At 45.5% G+C, this 22,660-nt stretch overlaps 1 protein-coding gene across 1 annotated transcript in view; it reads right to left on the bottom strand.

Annotated features, from left to right (window-relative positions):
- Positions 1 to 7,914: 7,914 nt before the first annotated feature.
- The window catches only part of EEF1G (eukaryotic translation elongation factor 1 gamma), a 39,829-nt gene continuing 25,083 nt past the window's right edge, over positions 7,915 to 22,660 (bottom strand). The window contains exons 4-10 of the mRNA XM_033954869.1: positions 12,418 to 12,560; positions 11,409 to 11,552; positions 10,723 to 10,852; positions 10,242 to 10,440; positions 9,019 to 9,191; positions 8,572 to 8,696; positions 7,915 to 8,243 (exon numbers count right to left, since the gene is read on the bottom strand). Coding sequence (XP_033810760.1) covers positions 8,085 to 8,243; positions 8,572 to 8,696; positions 9,019 to 9,191; positions 10,242 to 10,440; positions 10,723 to 10,852; positions 11,409 to 11,552; positions 12,418 to 12,560 — 1,073 coding nt within the window. The 3' untranslated portion in view covers positions 7,915 to 8,084. The remainder of the gene's footprint in view (positions 8,244 to 8,571; positions 8,697 to 9,018; positions 9,192 to 10,241; positions 10,441 to 10,722; positions 10,853 to 11,408; positions 11,553 to 12,417; positions 12,561 to 22,660) is intronic.

Genomic DNA, 22,660 nt, shown 5'->3' with positions numbered 1-22,660 from the left:
AAGACGGGAAAACCGCCGCCCCGCTGCCAGCGGGCGTCCCCTCTAGAGGATCCTGGAAGCCCGCCAAAGCAGCCAGGTCCTCAACCATGCCAACACGCTCATCCGACCACCAATTCGCAATCCAAGCCCCCCCGCGGTCGCTTGGATGAGGGAGGAGGAAGAGGGGACGCCAAACGAAAAGAGGGAGGCAAGCCATAGGGGGCGCGGAGGGAAAACCACCCCCGAAACCCCCCAGGTGCACGTGGGACCCCCAATTGTCTGCACAAAGATAGAAATTAAATTGGGGACAAAAAACCCCTGGGGATCCCCAGGGACTCCCTGCCCCAGCAGGGGTCCCTGCTGAAACCTGCCCCTGTGTTTGCAATACAGGGGGAAGATCACCTGAGGTTGCAGACAAAATGGAGGGGCCAGACAGAGAAAATGGCGAAGTTCCCGCAAAAATGCTCCCTCCATGGCCTGTAGCGGCTGAGAAGGCTGAACAGTCCCAGCCGCTAAAACAGGCAAGTCGGCATAAGCTGTCAAAAAATCAGCTGAGGGAATCCTTCGGCGAATCCCTCCGTGGGCGGTTGGGGAAGACCGGGCTTCCCCACTGCTCCCAGCCGACTCGCAAGGCACCATCGGCGGGGAGCTCTGGGCGCCTGCAGCCGCTGCCGACGGAGCTCCACCACCTCACCGACCCAAACCGCCGAGTTCAGGCCGGCCGCGAGTGACTCGCAGCTTGACCTAATTGTGTCCCACTCCCCCAGAGAAGGGCACAATTGCTCCATACGCGACCTAGCTAGAAAAAAGTGCCGGTTAGATGAAAAAATACAGTAAAATACAGTTTTCTTAAAGGGAAACAACCCTTCAGACCGGCACTACCTCATGATTTTTTTTTTTTTTTTTTACAGAACAGACTCCACAGGCTCTCGAAGCAATATGCCTTGCTTGATTTAGGGGGCAAGGCTTACTGCTGAGGCTCCTCTAAAAAAATGTGGGGAGGTGGAGGAAGTGGGGGGAGGGACCCCGCTCGAGACCCGCCGGGTTTGACACCCCCGAGGTCGGACGGACCCCCAAACAGGGCCCGCCCAAGCTCTGTCCGGCCAAAAACAGGGACTAGAAACCCCCTAAACAAATTCCAACAGCCCTACCAAGGGAGATGGGTACAGATCACTCAACACCTGCTGGAGACTGAAAGAAAACTGATGTAAATAGAGAAGGGAGTATATTATATACTGTCCCACAGTTTTGTTTTCAGTCTCCACCTGCTGGTCATGATTGGATATATACCCATTCGTAAAGATTAACCTCTACTGGTCTGGAGAGTGCTAAAGAATAGTGTATTGTCACTTTAAAAACCTGGACACTGCCATACCACCCTCAGCAATGCCAGCTCACGGGACCTTCAGTTCAGTAACAAAGCTAAGAAGTCAACTAGTAAGAGTGCCTCAGGGATCGGTACTGGGACTGATTCTGTTTAATATGTTTGTGAGCGACATTGCTGAAGGGTTAGGTTAAGGTTAGCCTTTTTGTGGATGATACCAAGATTTGTAACAGAGTGGACACCCCAGAGGGACTGGAAAACATGAAAAAGGATCTGCAAAAGTTAGAATAGTCTAATGTCTGGCACCTAAAATTCTATGCAAAGAAATGCAGAGTGATACATTTGGAGGAGTAGAAATAATATGTGCTGGGAGGTGAGAGGCTAATAAGCATTAAAGGAGAGAGGGACCTTGGGGTGATTATGTCTGAGGATCTAAAGGCATCTAAACAGTGTGACAAGGCGGCGGCTGTAGCCAGAAGGATGCTAGGCTGTATAGAAAGAAGAATAACCAGCAGAAGAAGGGTGTTGATGCCCCTGTATAGGTTGTTGGAGACACTGCACTTGGAGTATTATGTTCAATTTTGGAGGTCATATCTGATGAAGGATATAAAAAGAAGTGGTCCAGAGGAAGGCGACGAAAATGGTAAAGGGCTTGAACCAAAAGAAGTATGAGAAGAGACTGGAAGACCTAAAATATGTATACTCTGTAGGAGAGCCAGGACAGGGGAGATGTGATACAAGTGTTTAAATACTTGAAAGGTATTAATATAGAATCAAATCTTTTACAGAGAAGAGAAAATGGTAAAACTAGAGGGCATAATTTGAGGTTGCAGAGAGGAAGACTCAGGAGCAATGTTAGGAAATTATTTTTCACAGAGATGGTGGTAGATGCCTGGAATGCCCTCCTGAGAGAAATGATGGAGAGGAAAACAGTGATGTGGGATAAACAAAGGATCTCAAATTAGAAAATGAAGGACGTAAATTAAAGAACTAAGGCCGGTACTAGAAGGACTTGCACGGTCTGTGTCCTATATGTGGTGATTTGGTGTAGAATGGGCTGGGGATGGTATCAATGGGAACTCCACTAATTTGGAACATAAGGATGTTACTGGCCAGACTTATGGTAGATATTCTGCAAACAAGATGGTGGATGGTTGGATAGGCTGGAGAGAGCTTGGACAGCAACTTCAGCATTTGGAACCTAGGACAATACCAGGTGGACTTTACAGTCTATGACCCAGAAATATCAAAGAAGAGACAAGTTAATTTAATCATTAATTTTTAATGGATATAACTAATGGGCAGACTGGATGGTCCGTTCAGGTCTTAATCTGCCATCATTTATTATGTTACTACGTAACTAGGAAAAGTGCAATGGTTGTGAGAATATCTTTCTACTGCCCTCAGATAACATCTGCTACAAGTAGCTATGCTTTATCTGAGGAAAAGCAGGCAACATATTCTCACATGTGGGACTCCCTAGGTTCCAGGATCATGCCTCCAAGAAGAGGGTTACTGATAACTACCCTAAGTCTAGCAAAACCAAACAGGTTAGAGCAGGGGTGGGCAACTCCGGTCCTCAAGGGCCGGAATCCAGTCGGGTTTTCAGGATTTCCCCAATGAATATGCATTGAAAGCAGTGCATGCAAATAAATCTCATGCATATTCATTGGGGAAATCCTGAAAACTCAATTGGATTCCGGCCCTCGAGGACTATAGTAGCCTCCCCTGGGTTAGAGGGATGTTGGTCTCTAAACCGAAAATAAATTTGTAGAACTGATTGGCTGAACTGGCTATCCTATCTGTAATGATTCTCCAAACAGTTGGATGTGAAGGTATGAATTGAAGACCAGATATATCCTCAATGGGAGTGGAATGTAGATGAGCTACTGAAGTTGCCATTGCTCAAACTTTATGTGCTGAGACACGATCTTCAAGTGTCAGCCCAGCCCGAGCATAGCTAAAAGGAGATATGGTTCACCAGTCATGTGGGGATGGTTCTCTTGATGACTGGAGCTCCAAGTCTGTTAAGATCAAATGACAGGAACAGTTTAATAGAAGTTCTGTGAGGTTTAGTCCAATCCAAGTAATAAACCAATGCACGTTTACAGTCTAATGTATGGCATGAAGATTCACCCGGGTGAAAATGTGGTCTTGGAAAGACAGGGAGTACTATAGACTGATTCAGATGAAATTCCGATATGATCTTCAGGAGGAACTTTGTGAAGAAACACCCTATCATGGTAGAATGTTGTATAAAGTGGATCTGACACAAGTGCTTAAAATTCACTGATGCAATGTGCAGAAGTGAGAGATATGAGGAACATTACTCTCCAAGTGAGATGCTCGAGAGATGAAGTCGAGAGTGGTTCAAAGGGAGGTTTTATCAGAGTAGAAAGTACAATATTAAGGTCCCAAGTCACCAGAGGAGGCTTGGTATGATAAAGACCCTTCCTAAATTTGGAAACAAAGGGATGTGCAGAGGTTTTTTGTCCAATGTTGAATGAACTCTTAACTGAAGTTTTGAGACCAGAGTTAGAGAGGTGCAGAAGACAGTCCAGAACCAATGGGAGAGGACAAGTGATTGGATGCAGTGAGTTGAGATTGCACCAGATTGTGAAATGAGTCCACTTGAAACAACAGCAATGTTGTGTGGAAGGTTTTCTAGAAGCTTCAATAATGGCCGAAACTGCTGCTCGGTGGGAGAGAGAAACCATGCTGCGAGAGCTAAGGAACTTATATTGGGATGAAGAATAGAACCCTCGTTTTGTGAGATCAACATAGGGAAAGGGAATGGGGGGCTTGTATACCACCTTTTTGTTGCTTTGGCATTACAAAGCTGACATTCAAAGCAGTGGGCACTGGAGGATTAAGTGACTTGCCCAGGGTCACAAGGGAAAGCACTGGGGATTTGAACTCACAACCTCTGGGTGCACAGCCAGCAGCTCGACCAGTAAGCCACACGAAGTGTAACGGGTTCCCGTACATTGAGTTGAAGGAGAAGAGGGAACCATGTCTCACACGACCACCAAAATGCTATAAGAATCATGGTGGCTTGTTCTTGGCGAAGTTTGAGTAAGCATAAAGAAACTTGTTTCACCAATCAAGCAGGAAAGCATCCGACTCCAAACAACTAGGAGTATAGATCCTGAAACAAAAGCCTGGAAGTTTGTAATGGTTGGGGGGTGGCAGAGAGATCCCCTTCTGGAGTTCCTCAGTCCATAATATCTGATGCAAAATAGTTGTATTGAATGATCACCCGTGAGTATGCTAAGATATTCTGAGTCCCTGCTAGGTAGACTTGTCTTCAGGAATATGATGTGTGGAATCGCCCAGGACCAGATTCAAATTGTTTCTTGGCAAAGTGGGCAAGAGGCTGTACTTCCTTGTTTGTATACATAGTACATAGTGTTTATCAGGCTTGAAATACCACCTTTGTTGCAAAGCAAACCAAAGCAGTTTACAGTTAAAAATCTCAATAGAATTAGTATTCCATTAAAATAGGATAGAGACAAAATCACACAAGAAACACACATTTAAAACAAGCTGCTGCAAAGATGAACTCTCATGCCTCTTCTAGTTAAAAGTTAACTGGTTAATTCTTTTTAAAGAGAGAAGTTAAGGCAACATGAAATTTGGCAAACGAATGTTCTAAACGTAAATGAGAGGGCAAGTAGTTCCACAAAGTTGGGACAATTGCAAAAAACAAAAACAAACAAAAAACTTAATTTCTTGTTTTCGGTCAATAAAAAAAAAAACTGTGGAGAAGATGATGTTCAAGATGCAGGCTTTATTAAAAATACAATTCAATAAGCCACATAAAAATATCTAGGACCCAGAACATTGCTGTCTTCCTCAGGGGTCCCTGGAGGTCCTGAAACAGAGGTGCAGAGTTACGTCCAAGATTGTTTTTAGTCTGTAATCCACGAGCCTCTGTATCAGGACCTCCAGGGCCCCCTGAGGAAGACAGCATCATCGAAACATGGACTGTGTTGGGTCCATAGTCCCCAACATTCAGGGTCCTAGATATTTTAATGTGGATTATTGAATTGTATTTTTAATAAAGCCTGCATCTTGAACATCACCTTCTCCGCAGAGTTTTTTTTATTCTTGCCAGCCTTCATTTTTGTGGAGCACCAAGGGTCAACCTTTTGTTTGAATTTCTTGTTTTCCACTTGGTTTTGGAAGGATGAAGAATGACACGCCTATTATCCATCAAAGAACAGAGTATACAAGTCAGTGAATAAGATATGATCATAGCAGCCAAATAACTTGGAGTTCCTGAGTGTAATACTTTCTAAGTCATTGCTAAGATCTTGAACTGGATATGGCAGCAAACAGGTAGCCAGTGTAATTGTCTTAGAAGTGGTGTTACATGATCATACCATCTAGCATTATATAGAATTCTTGCTGCTGTATTTTGGAGTGATTGAAGGAGTTTCAGTTGGAATTCAGCTACTTGATTGTCTCCTCAGATAAGTACAACTTGATTGAGAAGGCGATCTTGAAATGTGTATAGAGCATTATAGATTGCTCTGATCTCTAGAAGATTGATATGGAGAGTTTTCTCTTGAGGACTCCAGATTCCTTGGATATGGAGGCCGTTGAGGTGGGCTCCCCAGCTGAGTATGGAAGCATTGGTGTATGTGGTGGCTTATGGAACAGGAGGCCTCTGGAGAGACAGGCCAATGATCACCACCAATGAAGAGACTGGCGAAGAGCTGGGGTTACTTGTAAGTGTTGAGAAATTTTTCTGGTGGATTGAGACCATTGGGTCAAGAATTCTATGAGATGTAAACGGACACAAAGAGTCAAATGAACCATAGATGCCATGTGGCCAAGAAGTCAAATCATTTGGCGTGCAGTGATGTTTTGAAGAGTTAGGGCTTTCTGGCAGATATGTATCAGAATATGGATCCTCTGATGTGGCAGAAAGGCACAAGCCTGAGTTGTGTCTAAGAGTGCTCCAATGAATTCTAGAATTTGAGTGGGTTGGTGATTAAGACTTTTTGTGATTCATTGCAAATCCAAGAAGTTCTAAGAGACACATTGTTGAATTCATGGCCCAATGATCTTCTTGATGTATTGGGACCTTGTAGCAACCAGTCGCCTGGATAAGGGAATACATGAAAACCGCATGACTGGAGGATTACAGCCACTATTACTAAGAATTCATGAATACTGGGGGTACTGATGCCAGTACAAACTTTGTGCTGGAAGTGGCGTGTTCACACTCAAAAGCAAAGTTATTTCCTGTGGACTGGAAGGATGGTAATGTGAGTGTAGGCTCCTTTGAGATACAGAAAGCAGAGCGTCGTTCCCAGAGCAATAGGGCTCCCAGAGAGACCATTCAAAATTTCTTTTTCACCAGGTATTTGTTGAGAGCACAAAGGTCCAGAATTTGACAGAGACTTTTGGTCTTCTTTGGCATGAGAAAGTACTTTGAGTAGAACCCTTGTCCCCTCTCCTGCAAAGGTACATATTCTATTGCATTGAGTTGGAGGAGGACTGAGAGCTGAAGCATTTGAGGAAAACATGCCTATGCTTCTTAGCTTTCTTACGAGGTTCTTCAAAAGCAGATAGCACCGACAAAGTAGAAGTGAATGGATTATTGATACAGTCTGTGTCATCGGTGCCAGCGTTGATGCTGGAGTTGCTGGATGTTGAGCAGTGGCGGTGGAGTCTTCAGCCATCTTCGATGTAGATGAACTTGACCCGAAAAGTTTATCATTCTGCAACTTCCTGGCTCTTCTGCAATTTTGAGCAGAGTTTGCAAGATGTATCTCGGTGTTCAGGATCAAGGCACTGGATACACTAATTATGTGGTTCTGTGCCTGATATGTTCCTTTGGCACTGGGTGCATTACTTAAAGCTGCTAGGTGCCTTGGACATCAAAGAAAAACTGCCCGACATGAGGTCAAAGGACTCTATGGTCCAGGGAGATAAAAGTAGATGGTAAACTGAAAAAAGTTTGATGCTCCTGGCCTAAAAATAGGCTGCAAAGAGATCAAAAACCAAACTAAAAAATTTGACAATGAGAAGGAATAGAATGAAAGTTTGACATACTTAGAGAAACTCTAAAAAGCATCTTCTCAGCTCCGTGGAAAATTGAGAACTGAAGGTCCCGCAAGCAGAAAGGCACTCACACATGTGCAGTAAGGGCAATCTTAAGATTTTTAAAGTGACAGTACACTTTTACACTGTCCGTACCAGGCTCTGTGGATGACGTCATCTATATGGGAGAATATGCTGCCTGTTTGTCCTTGGATAACACCAAGACCTCTTCACTGGATAACTGTACACTAGGTGGCAGCAGGCTGCTAAGAGTGGAAAGACAGCCGGCATATGGATGCCAAGGTTCTGATGATGTCACAGGCAGCATGGACAAGGAAAGCAGGCTCAGGAAAACAATCATGAGTGTGGGCAGGTAAGAACCTTAACACTTGCAATTTGACAGAAAAGAATCATATAATCCCACCACCCAAGAGGACGTGATTTATACTACTCACAGAAGCCTAAGGTAGACCAGTAAATGCATTCCACCAAGGATGGCATAGAAGAGAAATCTATATGTCCCCCACACTCCCCAATCGTATTACAGACAGTGATAGTTCCATTGTCATTAACCTGCTTTATTTTTCATATGCTCACTTAATTTATAAAAGTAACAGTCTGATGTTTCTCCCATCATAAACGATTCTTAGCTGGTGGCTTTCTGATTTGGCTATGGCGTGCTTGCTGCCAACAGGTCAGTTTGTGCATACTGTTGAAGGCCAGCCAATTACTTGAAGATCTTTCCTTGGTTGAAGGGTTTACCGATGTGTTTGAAGTCCCCTTCCCATAGGAAATATTCCTTCACTAGTGTCTTACACTCTTCACTGTCTGCATCCAGTTTTCGCCAGGTATATGATTCATAGTCTATCTGCCAGTCCTCACACAGCTGTAAGAAACAGAAGAGATTCAAATGGAGAGGAGACTTGAGAAACCAAGAGCTTGGGACAATCTAATAACTAGTGAATGGTACTCCACACTCACACAGCCCCCACATTTCTTCGATTTGTGTATCCAGAAAACGTACATCACATCTTACAGTTATCTAGAACAGGGTTGGAGAGTGTCCCAGTGATCCTGAGCAGATGCTGCTCAGCAGAAGACAAAATATCTGGTAGGTAACATATTCACACTGTAGACCAGACTCCATGCTCCTTGCAGCCAGTTGACTAACACTGAAACAAATCTTAAAAGATAGGAACCCCTCCCTTACTTACTGTGAAGGCCAAATCATGGCCACGGAAGACCCAGATCCCAGAGATAATGCTGTCATTATTGTTGCCAGAGAGAATAACACTGGCAAAGGCAGTCTTCCGTAGCTTATCCAAGCGCTGGAACATTCCTGAAGGGAAGGAAGGGAGAAAGGACATGATGTCAAATCTCCAACTTCCAGGGAAAACAGAAAGCTGAAGGGCTTTCTGACCCAAAAAGATAGCAATCATAATAATGTACACACCCCTTGAAGAGCAGTCCCCTCCCCAGTAATCCTCTCCGAGTCCCCTGCTATTCAAGAATACACACCAAAAGAACATACATAAAACCACGAGAAAACAGAAATATTGAAACTGCATGAGAGAACATAGGGAAGAGAATAAGTCAGATACAGCCAAGTCTAGTGAACTTTTTATACTGTACAGTCAAAAAGGGAGCTGCTAGCCAGGTACCTGTGATGAGGTTACAGCTCATGAATGTCTGAGTCAGCTCCTCAGGGAAACGGTACTCGGCATACCAGATGGACCAGCCCTCTTTATCAAAGTGCTCCCAGAAATAGGGCAATGCCACCGTCAGTGTGTCCTCATTCGAGTATTTACGCTTAAACTCATCCATGATAAAAGAGCTGGTGCGAGCCAGAACAAGACCATATCAGTTAAAGGCAGCAGCTACATCAACAGCATTTGGCTTAAGGCATTATCAGGTTTGATTGAAAACTGTACAGAAGGGACACAATCCCCCCCTCCTCCCTACTAAAATAATAAAGCATCTTTCTCTAAGCAGGCAGTCAAAATCAGAATGGAGGAAGGAGCTCACACGACAGAGGTCAGAAGGGGTGCCACAGGATTGGAGTAGGAAGGGGTATGACTATCCAACCTAGGGGGTGGTAGAGCAAGGCAACTGTTGTATCCCATCCTGATAATTTTCCTCTTGTGATTAGACTACCAGAACAGGACCACATACACAAAGATGAAAGAGCAAACTGAGGGATGAGGCTAAAAGCCATCCATGTATATTCAAATATCTTGTCTCCACTCAATACTAGCAGCTTCTGTTGCCTTATAGAACTGCCTCCTCCCCTGCCTCTCAAAATCTTTTCATCCTGCTGCTATACCCCTAGGAATGTATGCTACTGAAATTTTGTTATGGTATTATTCATTTTCTTGAGACAAGCTCTGCCATAAGAGCAGGATTTAAATTTTAAAAAATAATAAGTTGAGAGGTAAAGAGAGAGTGAGCATCCCCTCAAATCTCTGCAACACTGGAGCCCTCGGGGAGAACCCTGCTCTCCCTGTCCTGCACACCAGACCCTGGTCCTGTCCTATCTGCTCCCAACTGTTCCCATCTCTCTCAGCTTCATACAGTCCCCTTTGTCACTCCTAACTCTGCACTAAAGTCCCAGGAGAATAACAGGCAGCTTTTGCCAACAGAAAACAAACAATGTGAGCTCCCTAGCTTAGTACTTTCAGAGAAATATTTGAGGCATGCAAAAGGGCGTTGGACAGCTTATTCTGCCTATTGAAGATGTAACTAGTGCCCCCTTAGGGTCAAAAATGATATTGACCAATATTAAAAATGGCTGTTGCTCATAACTCCAGTTCAACAACTAGGTCCTCCATTTGCCCAGAATTTCAACAAATAGTCCCACCACTGGTTTGCAAAAGGTATTCTGTACCTCTTAGGTAGATGGGCGAAAGGATCCTTTGACTTAGGCTCTGCAGCTAGAACCTCCTCACATTCATCAAGGTCCTCATCAGGGGCCTCTTTCTCCTCTTTCTTTTTTTCTTGTTTCTTTTCCTCTTTCTTTAACTCTTTAGGTGTTTTCTCCTTTTTAGATACTTCTTTCTTGGGCTGGGACTCTGCAAATTTCTTAGCTGTAAGAACAAAGAATGAAACCTAGGCTACCTCATCCAAAGAATGTTCCTCGCTGCAAAGTGTAACATGCTTACCCTTCCTCTATAGGGGTAGTGAGCTCTCTACTGCATAGATCACATGTGTACCCCCTCCTTCATAGGAAAAGATCAATTTTTTTCTATTTACTGTATGTTGACTGCCAGTCCGCTAGAGAGCTGCTGCTTTGTCTGAAAGCCACAGATTTGAGCTGCTAGAAGAACAGACACCCTATTACCCCCCTTTTCCAACCCCGAGTCCCTTACCATCAAACTGTGCCATCTTCTCACAAAGTTTAAACTCCCCAAGGACACTCTGAAACTGTGGCTGATTCACACAGGTCACAAACCAGCGGGTGACATTGCCATAGGGCTGACGAAAAGCGGGCTCCAGGACCTTGCGGAGAAAACCAACAAAACATGAAAGACTCCCCTATCTTCTCAGATCACCAGCATTAACTTTAAACAGCACACACAGACCCATCCCTTCTACTTGGGAAGCAGTCCTAGAACAACATAACTGCATCCAAGCACAGACTGAGTTAGGAAGCTGAAAACAATACAGGACCTCCCTCCCTCCCTTCCTATAAACATGTACATCTCAACTAATAAGTAACTAACAGTCAAAAGCTATGTAAGAAACAGAGGAAGGTAGATATCCATCATCATCAACTTTGATATTTTGTCTTGGGGTAAAAGTGGTTTACAAGGTCAATTTATTCCAATACGCTGCAAAGTTAGCACTATATTAAGAAAAGAGAGGTGATACCAGGAAGGAGGGTGAGAATCACAGACTCCTGTAATTAAAATAAGGATAGCCAAGAGCAAAGTCTACCATAAGGCAGTCCACTTCCTGTCTGGAGAGATGTCCCAGCTCTAGCTGTAAGACAAGGTGGGAATGAATAAATCAAGAGGAGACACCAGAGGATGGCAAGACAGAGCCTGTGCCTTACCTGTTTATAAAGCCAGAGCAGAGAACAAACCACAGCAATGTCTGCCAGGGTGACCCTCTCACCCACCAGGAAGGTGCGCGTCTTGAGATGGGCATCCAGGACACTCAACACTCTCTTAACCTCTTCCTTTGCTTGTTCTGTGGCCTGGGAATTCATAAGCCAAATGGATGGAGATCTTTAAATTATTCACCTTTTCAAATCCATGAACAGCCAAAGATAGCAGATATCCCAGTGGGAGAAGAGATGGAGATGCTGTAGACCTCCCTAAACAACCTACTGGAGGTAGCTGAGATCAGAACACTAACATAGAACTACAGAGCCATTAGCAGACAGAGCACTGTTCCAAGATACACAGTACCCAACATTATTTTTTATTTTTACAAAAGATCACTCTTGTCCCATTCTGTCTTGCAATGGCTTTATGCCAAGGACATTCACTATTTCCAAACAAAGCGGGGGGGGAGGGGGGGAAGGCAGTGGAGAATATCTTAATTTTAAGTCAGACCAGCAGCAAACAAACTTTCCAGTATCCTAGGCTAGGGGTTGTACCCTTCAATGATGTGAAGGCCGAGTTTCCCTGTGCACATTCCATTTCACAGCCCATTCCACCCTTCTCGCATTATACACATTCCCCCAGTCTTATCCCAACTTGTCTCAACTCCCCACCCGTCTCCTTCCCCAGTTTATTAATCCACTTGCCTTTTCCAGATGTTCGATGCCAACACTCTATCAGGGACAGCATTATATGTTTCTCAGTAATGGAGCTGTGCAAAATCCAAACTCCTGCCCTACTCTTAAGTACTGAGAAGTATGAAAATTCAGGCACTGCACTGCTCAAACTCACTCAGAGCTGTGCAGTGCTGGAAGCAAAATAGTTGATTTAGAGTGAGCGCTGGCAGCAAGCCATTAGGGACTGGGTATTGAGGAAACAGATCCAGAAAGTTAGCATCGATTCAGTTCATCTCTAACTTCCAGGTGATGCAATGAAAAGCAAACTACGGTTACCCACCTGCTTGTTGTACTGCATGATGCCCAGTGTGGGGAAGACCCAGGTGCTGGCAGGTGGCATAATCTCACTATCAGCAAAGCTCACCCACTGGAGGACTTGGGCAGCTGCCTCCACAGTGTTGCCTCGAAGGTCTTCGTTAGCAACTAGAAAGAAATTGCCCATTAATAGACCAGAAATCAGAACTAATGACAATCGCTAGAAGACACAGAGGATGGGGCTAAGGCAGGGCTTGTCAAACCCCAGGTAGGTCACCAAAACAACTAAAAATTGCATTCAACAGATAGCTGGCCATATTTTCAGGCTGCAAAATCTGAGTTAGCCTGTGGCCAAGAATAGCAACAGGCTCTTTGCTCCTCTATCCCTACCTCCAGTGCAGACATGCTCCTCCCGCCCCAAGTGGTACTCAATAGAAGTAGAAGGAAAGAAGAGCAACTGCATATCAGGGCACAGACTCCTCTTCTGCCACCTGGTATCGAATATACAAATTGAACCATGTGATTTAATTTTTGCATTTAGTGCCAAAATGGCAAAGAGGATACTGCCTGAAGTGCAGCCGGCTCTTTCCGTCTGCTTCTGATCCATGCTGGGCTGGAGCTGCAACCCATATGCTTGAGGGGGGGGGGGGGCACTGGATGTCTATGTTACAGGGAGGGGAGGGAAAGGGAGATTTCTGTACTGCCTCAGTAGTGCTCCATGGTAAAGCCATTCCTCGAGTATTGAGTATTACTTAGGTCACTGCATCTCAAAAAGATATATAGTAGAACTGGAAAAGGTAGAGAGAAGGGCAATCAAAATAATTAAGGGAATGGAAGGACTCTCATATGAGTAAAGGCTAAAGGAGGTTAGGGATATTCATCTTGGAGAAGAGATGGCTGAAAGGAGATATTTACTCCAATAATTAAGATTCCACAAAAGCGCTGAAAATACAATTTCTAAAGTACTATAGGGGAGTTCAGACTTCCACCCGAATCAAATAGTTCCAGGTGGTGGTATTCTTCATTATTCCCAGTACTTATTCTTTTTTATTTCATTTTTTATCCTTATTTCTTTTTTAATTCTTTAAGGCTAAAAATGAATTTAAAAAGAATTAAAAAGAAATAAGGATAGCTCTTGGAGATATAAGCAAAACAATCTAGAATATCTGAAGTAGTAAGGGTTAAACCAATATCCCTTCACCAGCTCTGAGCTAGGGAATCTAGATAGTGCAACCCCTTTTCCCCCTGCCCCACTTTATACCACAGCAACATCAACGTCTGAGCTGGAAATATGTGAAAAAGGGAATGTGTGAAATATTTCAACTCCTTTGCAATACTTCATGATTAAGAAAGGATCCCTGTCCCGCTACCTCACACTCAGGGCCGCTATCAGGGCAGTACTACCAGTCCTGCATTCAGGGGCCCGGAGGTGACAGGGGGCCCGGGCTCCCCCAGGGTCCTAGGCAGTGTTCCCTCTAAGGCAGCGGTCTCAAACACGCGGCCCGCGTGTGGCTCTCCAGGTTTTATTTGTGGCCCGCGGTCTGGAGGCGATCATTCTCTTCCTTTTGGAGCAGCAACCGGCTCGTTTGTTCAAAGCCGCGGGTTGGCGGCTCCTTGCGCTATCCACTCCTGCATCGGAAGCCTCTCTGATGTCACACCATCAGAGAGGCTTCAGACGCAGGCGCGGATCTCGCAAGGAGCCGCCATCCGCGGCTTTGAACGAATGAGCCGGCCAGACACGCTGCTGCTCCAGTGGCGTACCAAGGGGGGGGCGGTCAACTGTTCTCCTTAGCGTGTGGCTCGCGGCTCGTCTAGAGCAGTGGTGCCCAACCTGCTTCCCTTCCCTTTTCACTGCTGCCATCGGGGATCAGGCCGGCACCGTGTCTTTGATCTCCCTGCTGGGCCGACCAACTCTCGCGGCGGCCCGATGTCTATTCTGACGTCCAGAGGACGTTCTGGCTAGCCAATCGCTGCCTGGCTGCCCGGAACGTCCTTTCCGACGTTAGAATTGACATCCGGCGGCGAGAGTTGATCGGCCCCGTGCAGAAGAGAAGCAGGGAGATTTCGGCCTGTTCCCGATTGCGGCAGCAGCCTATTCCGCGGCGGTGGTGGCATGGGGAGGCAGGAAGGAAGAAAGAAAGAAGGTGTGTGTGTGGGAGGGGAGGGGGGACAGGGAGCCAGAAAAAAACAACAAAAAATGGGGCACGGAGGAAGGAAGGAAGAAAGAAAGAAGGGGGGACAGGAAACCAGAAACAAAGCAAAAAAATGGGGCACAGAATCAGAGAAAGACAGACATAGAGAAAGAAAGAAAAAGTTGGGGGAGGGAATGAGGTCTGGAGGAGAGGAAGCATACAGGAGGCTGAAAGAAGGGAAGAAATATTGGATGCACAGTCAGAAGAATAAAGTGCAACCAGATGAAATTACCAAACAAAGGTAGGAAAATGATTTTATTTTCAATTTAGTGATCGAAATGTGTCTGAATTTATATATGCTGTCTATATTTTGCACTATGGCCCCCTTTTACTAAATCGCAATAGTGTTTTTTAGTGCAGGGAGCCTATGAGCGTCGAGAGCAGCGCTGGGCATTTAGCGCAGTTCCCTGCACTAAAAACTGCTATTGTGGTTTAATAAAAAGGATGGGGGGTATATTTGTCTATTTTTGTATGGTTGTTACTGAGGTGACAATGCATAGAGTCATTTGCCTTGACCTCTTTGAAAAAACCCAGAATAGGAATGATAATTAACATTTTCTCAGCGTATAGTGTGCTTTGTGTTTTTTAATTTTATTTTTGGTAGATCATTTTGACTTGGTCATTTTAAAGTAGCTCGCAAGCCCAAAAAATTTGGGCATCTCTGAGCTAGAGCGTTGAAACTGTGTATTTCTATTTTATCCCCCCTTTTACAAAACTGTGGAGCGTTTTTTAGCACCAGCCGTGGTGGTAGCAGCTCTGATGCTCAGAATTCTATGAGCGTCAGGGCTGTTACCACCGTGGCTAAAATCCACACTACAGTCTTGTAAAAGGGTGAGGGGTTAGTTTGTGATGACATATTCCATTCTAGGCGAAGGTGTTTTCTGTGTTCTGTGTGTTTGAAAGATATGGTTTTCTGTTAGGATTGACGATGTAGGATTGATCTGTGCTGGTCTGGCTTGTTTCGTTTTACAATGGGTATATTGATGTACTGCTCACTGCAATATGTAAGATGCTGCCTTTTCCTAGGTACTCATGTGTGACGTGTGGTTTGTTACTAAAAATCATGTTTTTCTTACAGATGGGGGGGGTGCCAAAAAATGATGGGCCCCGGGTGTTACATATGCTAGGTACGCCACTGTATGTAAAGATACCAGAAAGCTGGCGTAGCAAAAACTTTAAGTAAATTGTTATTCTTCTAAGTTTTGAGTATTTAACCCTCCCACAATCTCACGGGCACTCGTTTCAAGTTTATTGAGATTTTGATTTAAACGCAATATCAAATATTTTCAATGCGTATAACAAAAATAAATTTGGGGAAATAAATAGAACCATTTGAACAATAAACATACAAACATATCCATAGATGATTAAAAATACATAAGGAGTACAAGGATAAACTACATTTGTTTAAAAATGTGTCCTCCGTGCCTGCTCATAAATTTGTGGAGTATGTAACTTGTCGCTCATGCATATTTTTTTTTGCACACACCTCATCAATCCTTAGAGGAAACATTGGTCCTAGTAGAGAGCTGCACGGGAACGGGGACGACGGGAATCCCGCGGGACCCGCGGGCATCCCGCGGGTTCCCCCTTTGGGTCACGGGGATCCCGTGGGGACGCCCCTAGGGTCGCGGGGATCCCGTGGGGACGCCCCCTAGGGTCGCGGGGATCCCGTGGGGACGCCTCCGAGGGTCGCGGGGTTCCTGCGGGGCTGGATGTACTCAGTCGCGCGGCTCTTCTCCCTACCTTCTCTGCTTGCAGCACAGAGCCGAACGGAAGTCTTCCCGACGTCAGCGCTGACGTCGGAGGGGAGGGAGGGCTTAAACAAAGCCCTCCCTCCCTCCGACGTCAGCGCTGTCGTCGGGAAGACTTCCGTTTGGCTCTGTGCTGCAGGCAGTGCAGGTAAGGAGGAGAGTAGCCTCGCGGTTCGAGTGGCTACCAAGGGAGGGGGCGGTCCGCCCCGCCACACCCCGCCCCGGTTGCAGCACAGCCGGCCAGGTCCCCTTACTTTTGTGGCACTTCCCCGACTGACCGACCAACAGCCCCGATCCGACAATCCTCCCTGCCCTGTAGCCGCGAATCTAAATTATCTTCTTACAGCAGCTGTAATAAGGTAATTTAGATTCGCAGTTAAGGGCAGGGAGGTTTGTCGGACCGGGGCTGTTGTCAGTCGGTCGGGGAAGTGCCACAAAAGTAAGGGGACCTGGCCGGCTGTACTGCACCCGGGGCGGTAGAGAAGGAGTGGGGAGAAGGACGCTGAAAGGCCATGGGGAAGACGGGAGGAGGGGGGGAAGGACTCTGAAAGCACTTGAAGACAGAGGAGGGAGAAGGATGCTGAAAGCACATGGGGAATACAAAGGGGTGGAGAAGGACGCTGAAAGGCCATGGGAAGGGTGGGGGGGGTGAAGGAATCTGAAAGCACTTGTGGAAGACAGAGGGGGGAGAAGGATGCTGAAAGCACTTGTGGAAGACAGAGGAGGGAGAAGGATGCTGAAAGCACATGGGGAAGACAAAGGGGTGGAGAAGGACGCTGAAAGGACATGGGGAAGACGGGGGTGGGTGGAGAAGGACGCTGAAAGGCCATGGGGAAGACAGAGAGGGAGAAGGACGCTGAAAGGACATGGGGAAGCAGAGGGGGGAGAAGGACACTGAAAGCACATGTGGAAGACAGAGGGGGGAGAAGGACGCTGACAGGACATGGGGAAGATGGGGGGGAGAAGGACGCTGAAAGGAAATGGGGAAGAGAGAGTAGGGAGAAGACACTGGCAGGGAAGAAGACAGATGCCAGACTATGGGGGAGCGGAGAGAAGAAGATGGGTGCCAGACCAATTTGGAAGGGGGAAGAAAGGGAGAGGCACAGTAACAGAGCAAATGGAAGATGCAGAAGGAAGAGAGACAGTGGATGGAAGGAATTGAATGAGAACATGAGGAAAGCAGAAACCAGGCAACAAAGGTAGGAAAAGAATTATATTTCTTTTTTTTTATTTTGCTTCAGGATAAAGTAGTATATTAGTTGTGTTGATAAAAATTTATAAACATTAGAGGCTCTGGTAGAAACCCATTTGCAAAGTATGTATTCTTCCCAATTAATATTTTCAAATTAATAAAGTCTTTTTGCTTATTTGTAAATGGGTTTCTACCAGAGCCTTTAATTCAGAAGCATAATTAAATGAAATAACTATTTCTGAAGTTTATATGGACGGGCGGGGACGGAGGGGATTCCTCGCGGGGACGGGTGGGGACGGAGGGGATTCCTCGCGGGGACGGGTGGGGACGGAGGGATTCCTCACGGGGACGGAGGGATTCCTCACGGGGATGGGTGGGGACGGGTGGGACTTTGGCGGGGACGGGTGGGATTTCTGTCCCCGCGCAACTCTCTAGGTCCTAGGCCACCATAGCACAAATTCCTGTATTATGCTTCTGCTGTGCACAACAATAAACAATAAACAATAAACACTGCTGTCATACTTTTTTTTGTCCCCTGCCGATTTCCTGATAGCACCCCCCCGGACAAAAGGGGGGGGAAGGGGTGCGTGGGGGGGCCCAATAGGATTGCTCAGTAAGGGGCCCAGAAATTTCTGATGGCGGCCCTGCTCACACTGACCCATGTATACTCCCGTTCCAATCTGCGGAGTTCTCCTATGGACTACCCCACCTCCTGGCGGAAAATCCAGGTTATCATAAAGGGGTAAAAAACAAAAAAAAACCAATTGTTACAATTGCCTTCAACAGATCGCCTCTACCACTTCCACGCCTTTCTCACGGCCTCAAGGAAAGGAATGGATGTCTGAGAGCACCACAATCTCAATGACACACAAGCCAAGAGATGGAGGAGATATCCAATGAGCAGTAAGTACTTGTGGTGCATAAGTCCTTGTAGTGCTTATTAGAGAATGATACGGTGAGAAAATTCATCACTGTTCCTGTCCCCGCGGATAACCGCGGGGAACCATCTCCATGTCATTCTTTAAGGAGAGAGGGAAGAATCAGAGTATGAATGGGCCCAGCCACTGGCCCTCAAGCCTTGCATTGAAGAACGCTGGTGTAGAAGGACTGAGTTTGAGATGGATACTAAAGAATGGCACGGAATGCTTTCCCACGGTTAGCCGCGGGGACGGGAACGGTGATGAATTTTCTCACCGTGTCATTCTCTAGTGCTTATCTCGAGCCACCTGCATGAAGCTCATGCAGCCATCACAAGAGCTGCCATGTTGTATAAGTGAAGGTCAGCCACCTTGCATACTCATGCATACTCTGAACCAATTTCCTAAAACTGATTCTAACCCATTTGAATGCCCACACAAAAAAGAGCCCACCAGAGACCTAAAAGCTTTCTCCTCCCCATTCCGTATCCACAGAGGAATCATCTGCAAAAAAATAAATAATTTAAGAAAGACCATTTAAGTTTGCGCAACATGGCCCAAGAGTGACAAAGATAGATCTCTCCATCTTGTACAAAAAGTTTTAAGGACTTCCAGCTTATCCAAGATATTTCGCTTATACACTGTGGACTAGTTCGCACTTAGATAAATCCCAAGGTATTTCATCTCAGAAGAGGACCACCACAAAGGGAATTCAGGCTCCAACCGAGATGAACAAAGGCTAGTCACCAGCATAGCTTCCAATTTACTGAAATTGATACACAAACTGGAGAAGGACTCAAAGCGGGTGATCAAAGAGATAAGTTTTGGAATCGTGCAATGAGCATCCCTAAAAACAAGAGCTTATCATCAGCAAAAAGTGATTTTACACTCCGCCATGCCAACCTACAACCTGGGGAGATCTGGAGTAGAGCGAATCTTGATTGTCACCGGGTCAAGTGAAAGCAGGAAAAGCAGCGGGGACAGCGGGCAGCCTTGATGGGTCTCTTTATTTAATGTGAAGGGCTCCGTGCAGCATCTATTTATCAAGATTTGGGCCATAGGCGTTTTATATAGATTAAGTACCTACTGTCTGAAGGACCCTACGATGCCATACTGTGAGAGTATAACTCACAATACTGAGATGTAGAGATCTACATATAAAATATAACCAGCACCAACAAATGATCTCAAACAAAGTCCGAAATACAAAAATAACAGAGAGGGAAAGGTCTCAGTAACCCAGAAAATGATCCAATCAGGATAAATTAGTTTGCATTAGTAGGGTTCCGGTATCTTTCATTGACCTTGAAAAACCTCTCAGAGAAGAAGTATTTAAGCTTCCATCTTATTTAAAAGATTCTTCCAATTTAATTAACATCTTAAACAACATTCCACAAGAAGATTTTCCATTCATCTTGGTATGTCTTGATGTAAAGGCGCTCTACACTTCAATACCATAAGATGAAGCTTTTAATGTGGTAAAATATTTAGAGAAAAGTACAAGACCATGTTTTATACCAACAAAATTCTTGATGAGTTTAAGATGTTTGGCAATAAAAGAAAATTTCTTCAATTTTGATCACCAACTTTATTTACAATGATATAGGCATGGCTCTGCTCTGTGAGCAGAGACTCCCCCCTTTTCCTTGAAAATCTGCACTGCCAGCGTCAGCCCAGCATGTTCTCACAGTATTTTGTAAAATTCTGGACCCATACCTTCCGGGCCAGGTGCCTTGGCCAATTTCAGCTTGCCTATGGTCTGATTAATTTGTTTAACAGTGATAGGAGCATTCAGAAGGGCCAGCTGATCCAGTGATACCTGAGGGAGAGTAATATCGCTAAAGAACTGGTCTCGTTAGGCTTCATCGTAGGGACCTCTGTCACAGAGATCTTTAAAAAAACCTGTACAAAACGATGCCTAATGGAATGCTCACAAGTGATACAATCACACACACTCATCTGCAACCAAGTAATATGGGAGACCAGTCTTCTAGGCTTCACCAAGGTAGCAAGAAACTTACCTGCCCTATTCCCCCAAAAGTGAAATTTGTACATATAGGTATCTATATGGATTAAGTGTTCTAGTAGTCAAGATGGGATTTGTTTATGGGTGTTAAGGTACCGCTCCCCTATCTGACGCCTATGAATCTCCAATTGTTAAGTAAGCTCAAGCAGAGTAGCCACTGCTCGCTTCCGTTTGCCAACATAGAAACATAGAAGATGACGGCAGAAAAGGGCTACAGCCCATCAAGTCTGCCCACTCTGCTTACCCACCCCCTGTCTATGCCCTAATGACCCAATTTCCTTATCTTGACCCTCGTAGGGATCCCACATGGGTATCCCATTTATTCTTAAAGTCTGGCACGCTGTCTGCCTCGATCACTTGCACTGGAAGCTTGTTCCAATGATCAACCACTCTCTATGTGAAGAAATACTTTCTGGTGTCGCCATGAAATTTTCCGCCCCTGAGTTTGAGCGGGTGCCCTCTTGTGGCCGAGGGTCCCTTGAGAAAGAAAATATCATCTTCCACTTCGACACGTCCCGTGAGGTACTTAAATGTTTCGATCATGTCTCCCCTCTCCCTACGTTCCTCAAGAGTGTAGAGCTGCAATTTGTTCAGTCTCTCTTCGTACGAGAGACCCTTGAGCCCCGAGATCATCCTGGTGGCCGTCCGTTGAACCGATTCAATTCTGCGCACATCTTTACTGTAATGTGGCCTCCAGAATTGCACACAGTACTCCAGATGAGGTCTCACCATGGCCCTGTACAACAGCATTATGACTTCAGGCTTTCGGCTGACGAAACTTCTATTGATACAACCCAATATCTGCCTTGCCTTAAATGAAGCCTTCTCCACTTGATTGGCAGTTTTCATGTCTGCACTGATGATTACTCCTAAATCTCGTTCTGCTGAAGTCCTAGTTAAAGTTTCTCCGTTCAAGAAGTATGTCCTGCATGGATTTCCGCTTCCGAGGTGCATGACCTTACATTTCTTAGCATTGAAGCCTAGCTGCCAGGTTGAGGACCAACTTTCCAATGTAAGCAGGTCCTGCGCCATATAATTCTGTAAACTGCATTCACTTACTATATTACATAGTTTGGCGTCATCGGCGAATAGTGTTATTTTATCTTGAAGCCCTTGAGTCAGATCCCCTATGAATATGTTGAAAGGAGTGGACCCAGGACCGAGCCCTGCGGCACTCCACTGGTCACCTCCGATGTTTTAGAGAGGGTACCATTAACCACCACCCTCTGAAGTCTGCCACTCAGCCAATCATTGACCCATGCAGTTAGTGTCTCTCCTAACCCCATCGATTCCATCTTGCTTAGCAGCCTGCGGTGTGGGACACTGACAAAAGCTTTCCTGAAGTCCAGGTACACGACGTCCAAAGACTCTCCCAAGTCCAACTTTCTTGTTACCCAGTCAAAGAAACTGATGAGATTGGATTGGCAGGACCTACCCTTGGTGAATCCATGCTGACTGTGATCCCTCTCAAAAACCACTCTATTCACACCTAATCCAGACATCACCCATTCCAGCAGCACAAGTACAAGCAACCCACCCCACGCACTACTCCCCCATCTCCCCTTATACAATCACTCCATATGCCCACATCCATAACCCAAACAACAATTCTGGAGATCACAAATGGCCACAACAGCTCCAGTGGCACGAAGCAACTCCTGCAAGCAAGGGCCAGCCTGCAGGCAGCAAAATAACAGGAATGACATTAGTCCAGCACTGTAGTCATCCAAAAAGTGGCAAGGTGGAGCAATTATATGTCAGGTGGAATTGTCAGGTTTTCACCGTCTGCCAACCTGGTACCCCCAGTGAAAAAGAAAGCCAGACCATCGCTGTCAATGCAGGTGAAAACTGCACTCCAACCCACAAGGTGTCCCGTGCACATTCTCGCAGGGCCTCAAGTGATTCTAAAGACCTTGCTCCGTCAGTCGCAAAAACACAAACCCTGGTGTGAAACTACAGAGAACTTGATCCTCCTATTTTTCAGCTCCAAGCAATACAGTGCCAGTGCCCTACAACTTGTAGCCACAGCTGCAGAATAGTAATTGAACAGAAGAACTTTGTTTATTTTTTAAATTTCTATTCTGCCTATCAACTAGGCGGATTACAAATGAACGTACATAAAATGAGACTTACAAAAAATACAAATTCAACTAAAAACATACTAAAATACAAACTCAGTAAAAAAAT

The sequence above is a fragment of the Geotrypetes seraphini genome, chromosome 8 (assembly GCF_902459505.1).
Source record: "Geotrypetes seraphini chromosome 8, aGeoSer1.1, whole genome shotgun sequence".
NCBI classification, from domain to species: Eukaryota; Metazoa; Chordata; class Amphibia; order Gymnophiona; family Dermophiidae; genus Geotrypetes; species Geotrypetes seraphini.
The sequence above is the reverse complement of the archived record's forward strand: the minus strand, read 5'-3'. Positions and strand labels throughout refer to the sequence as shown.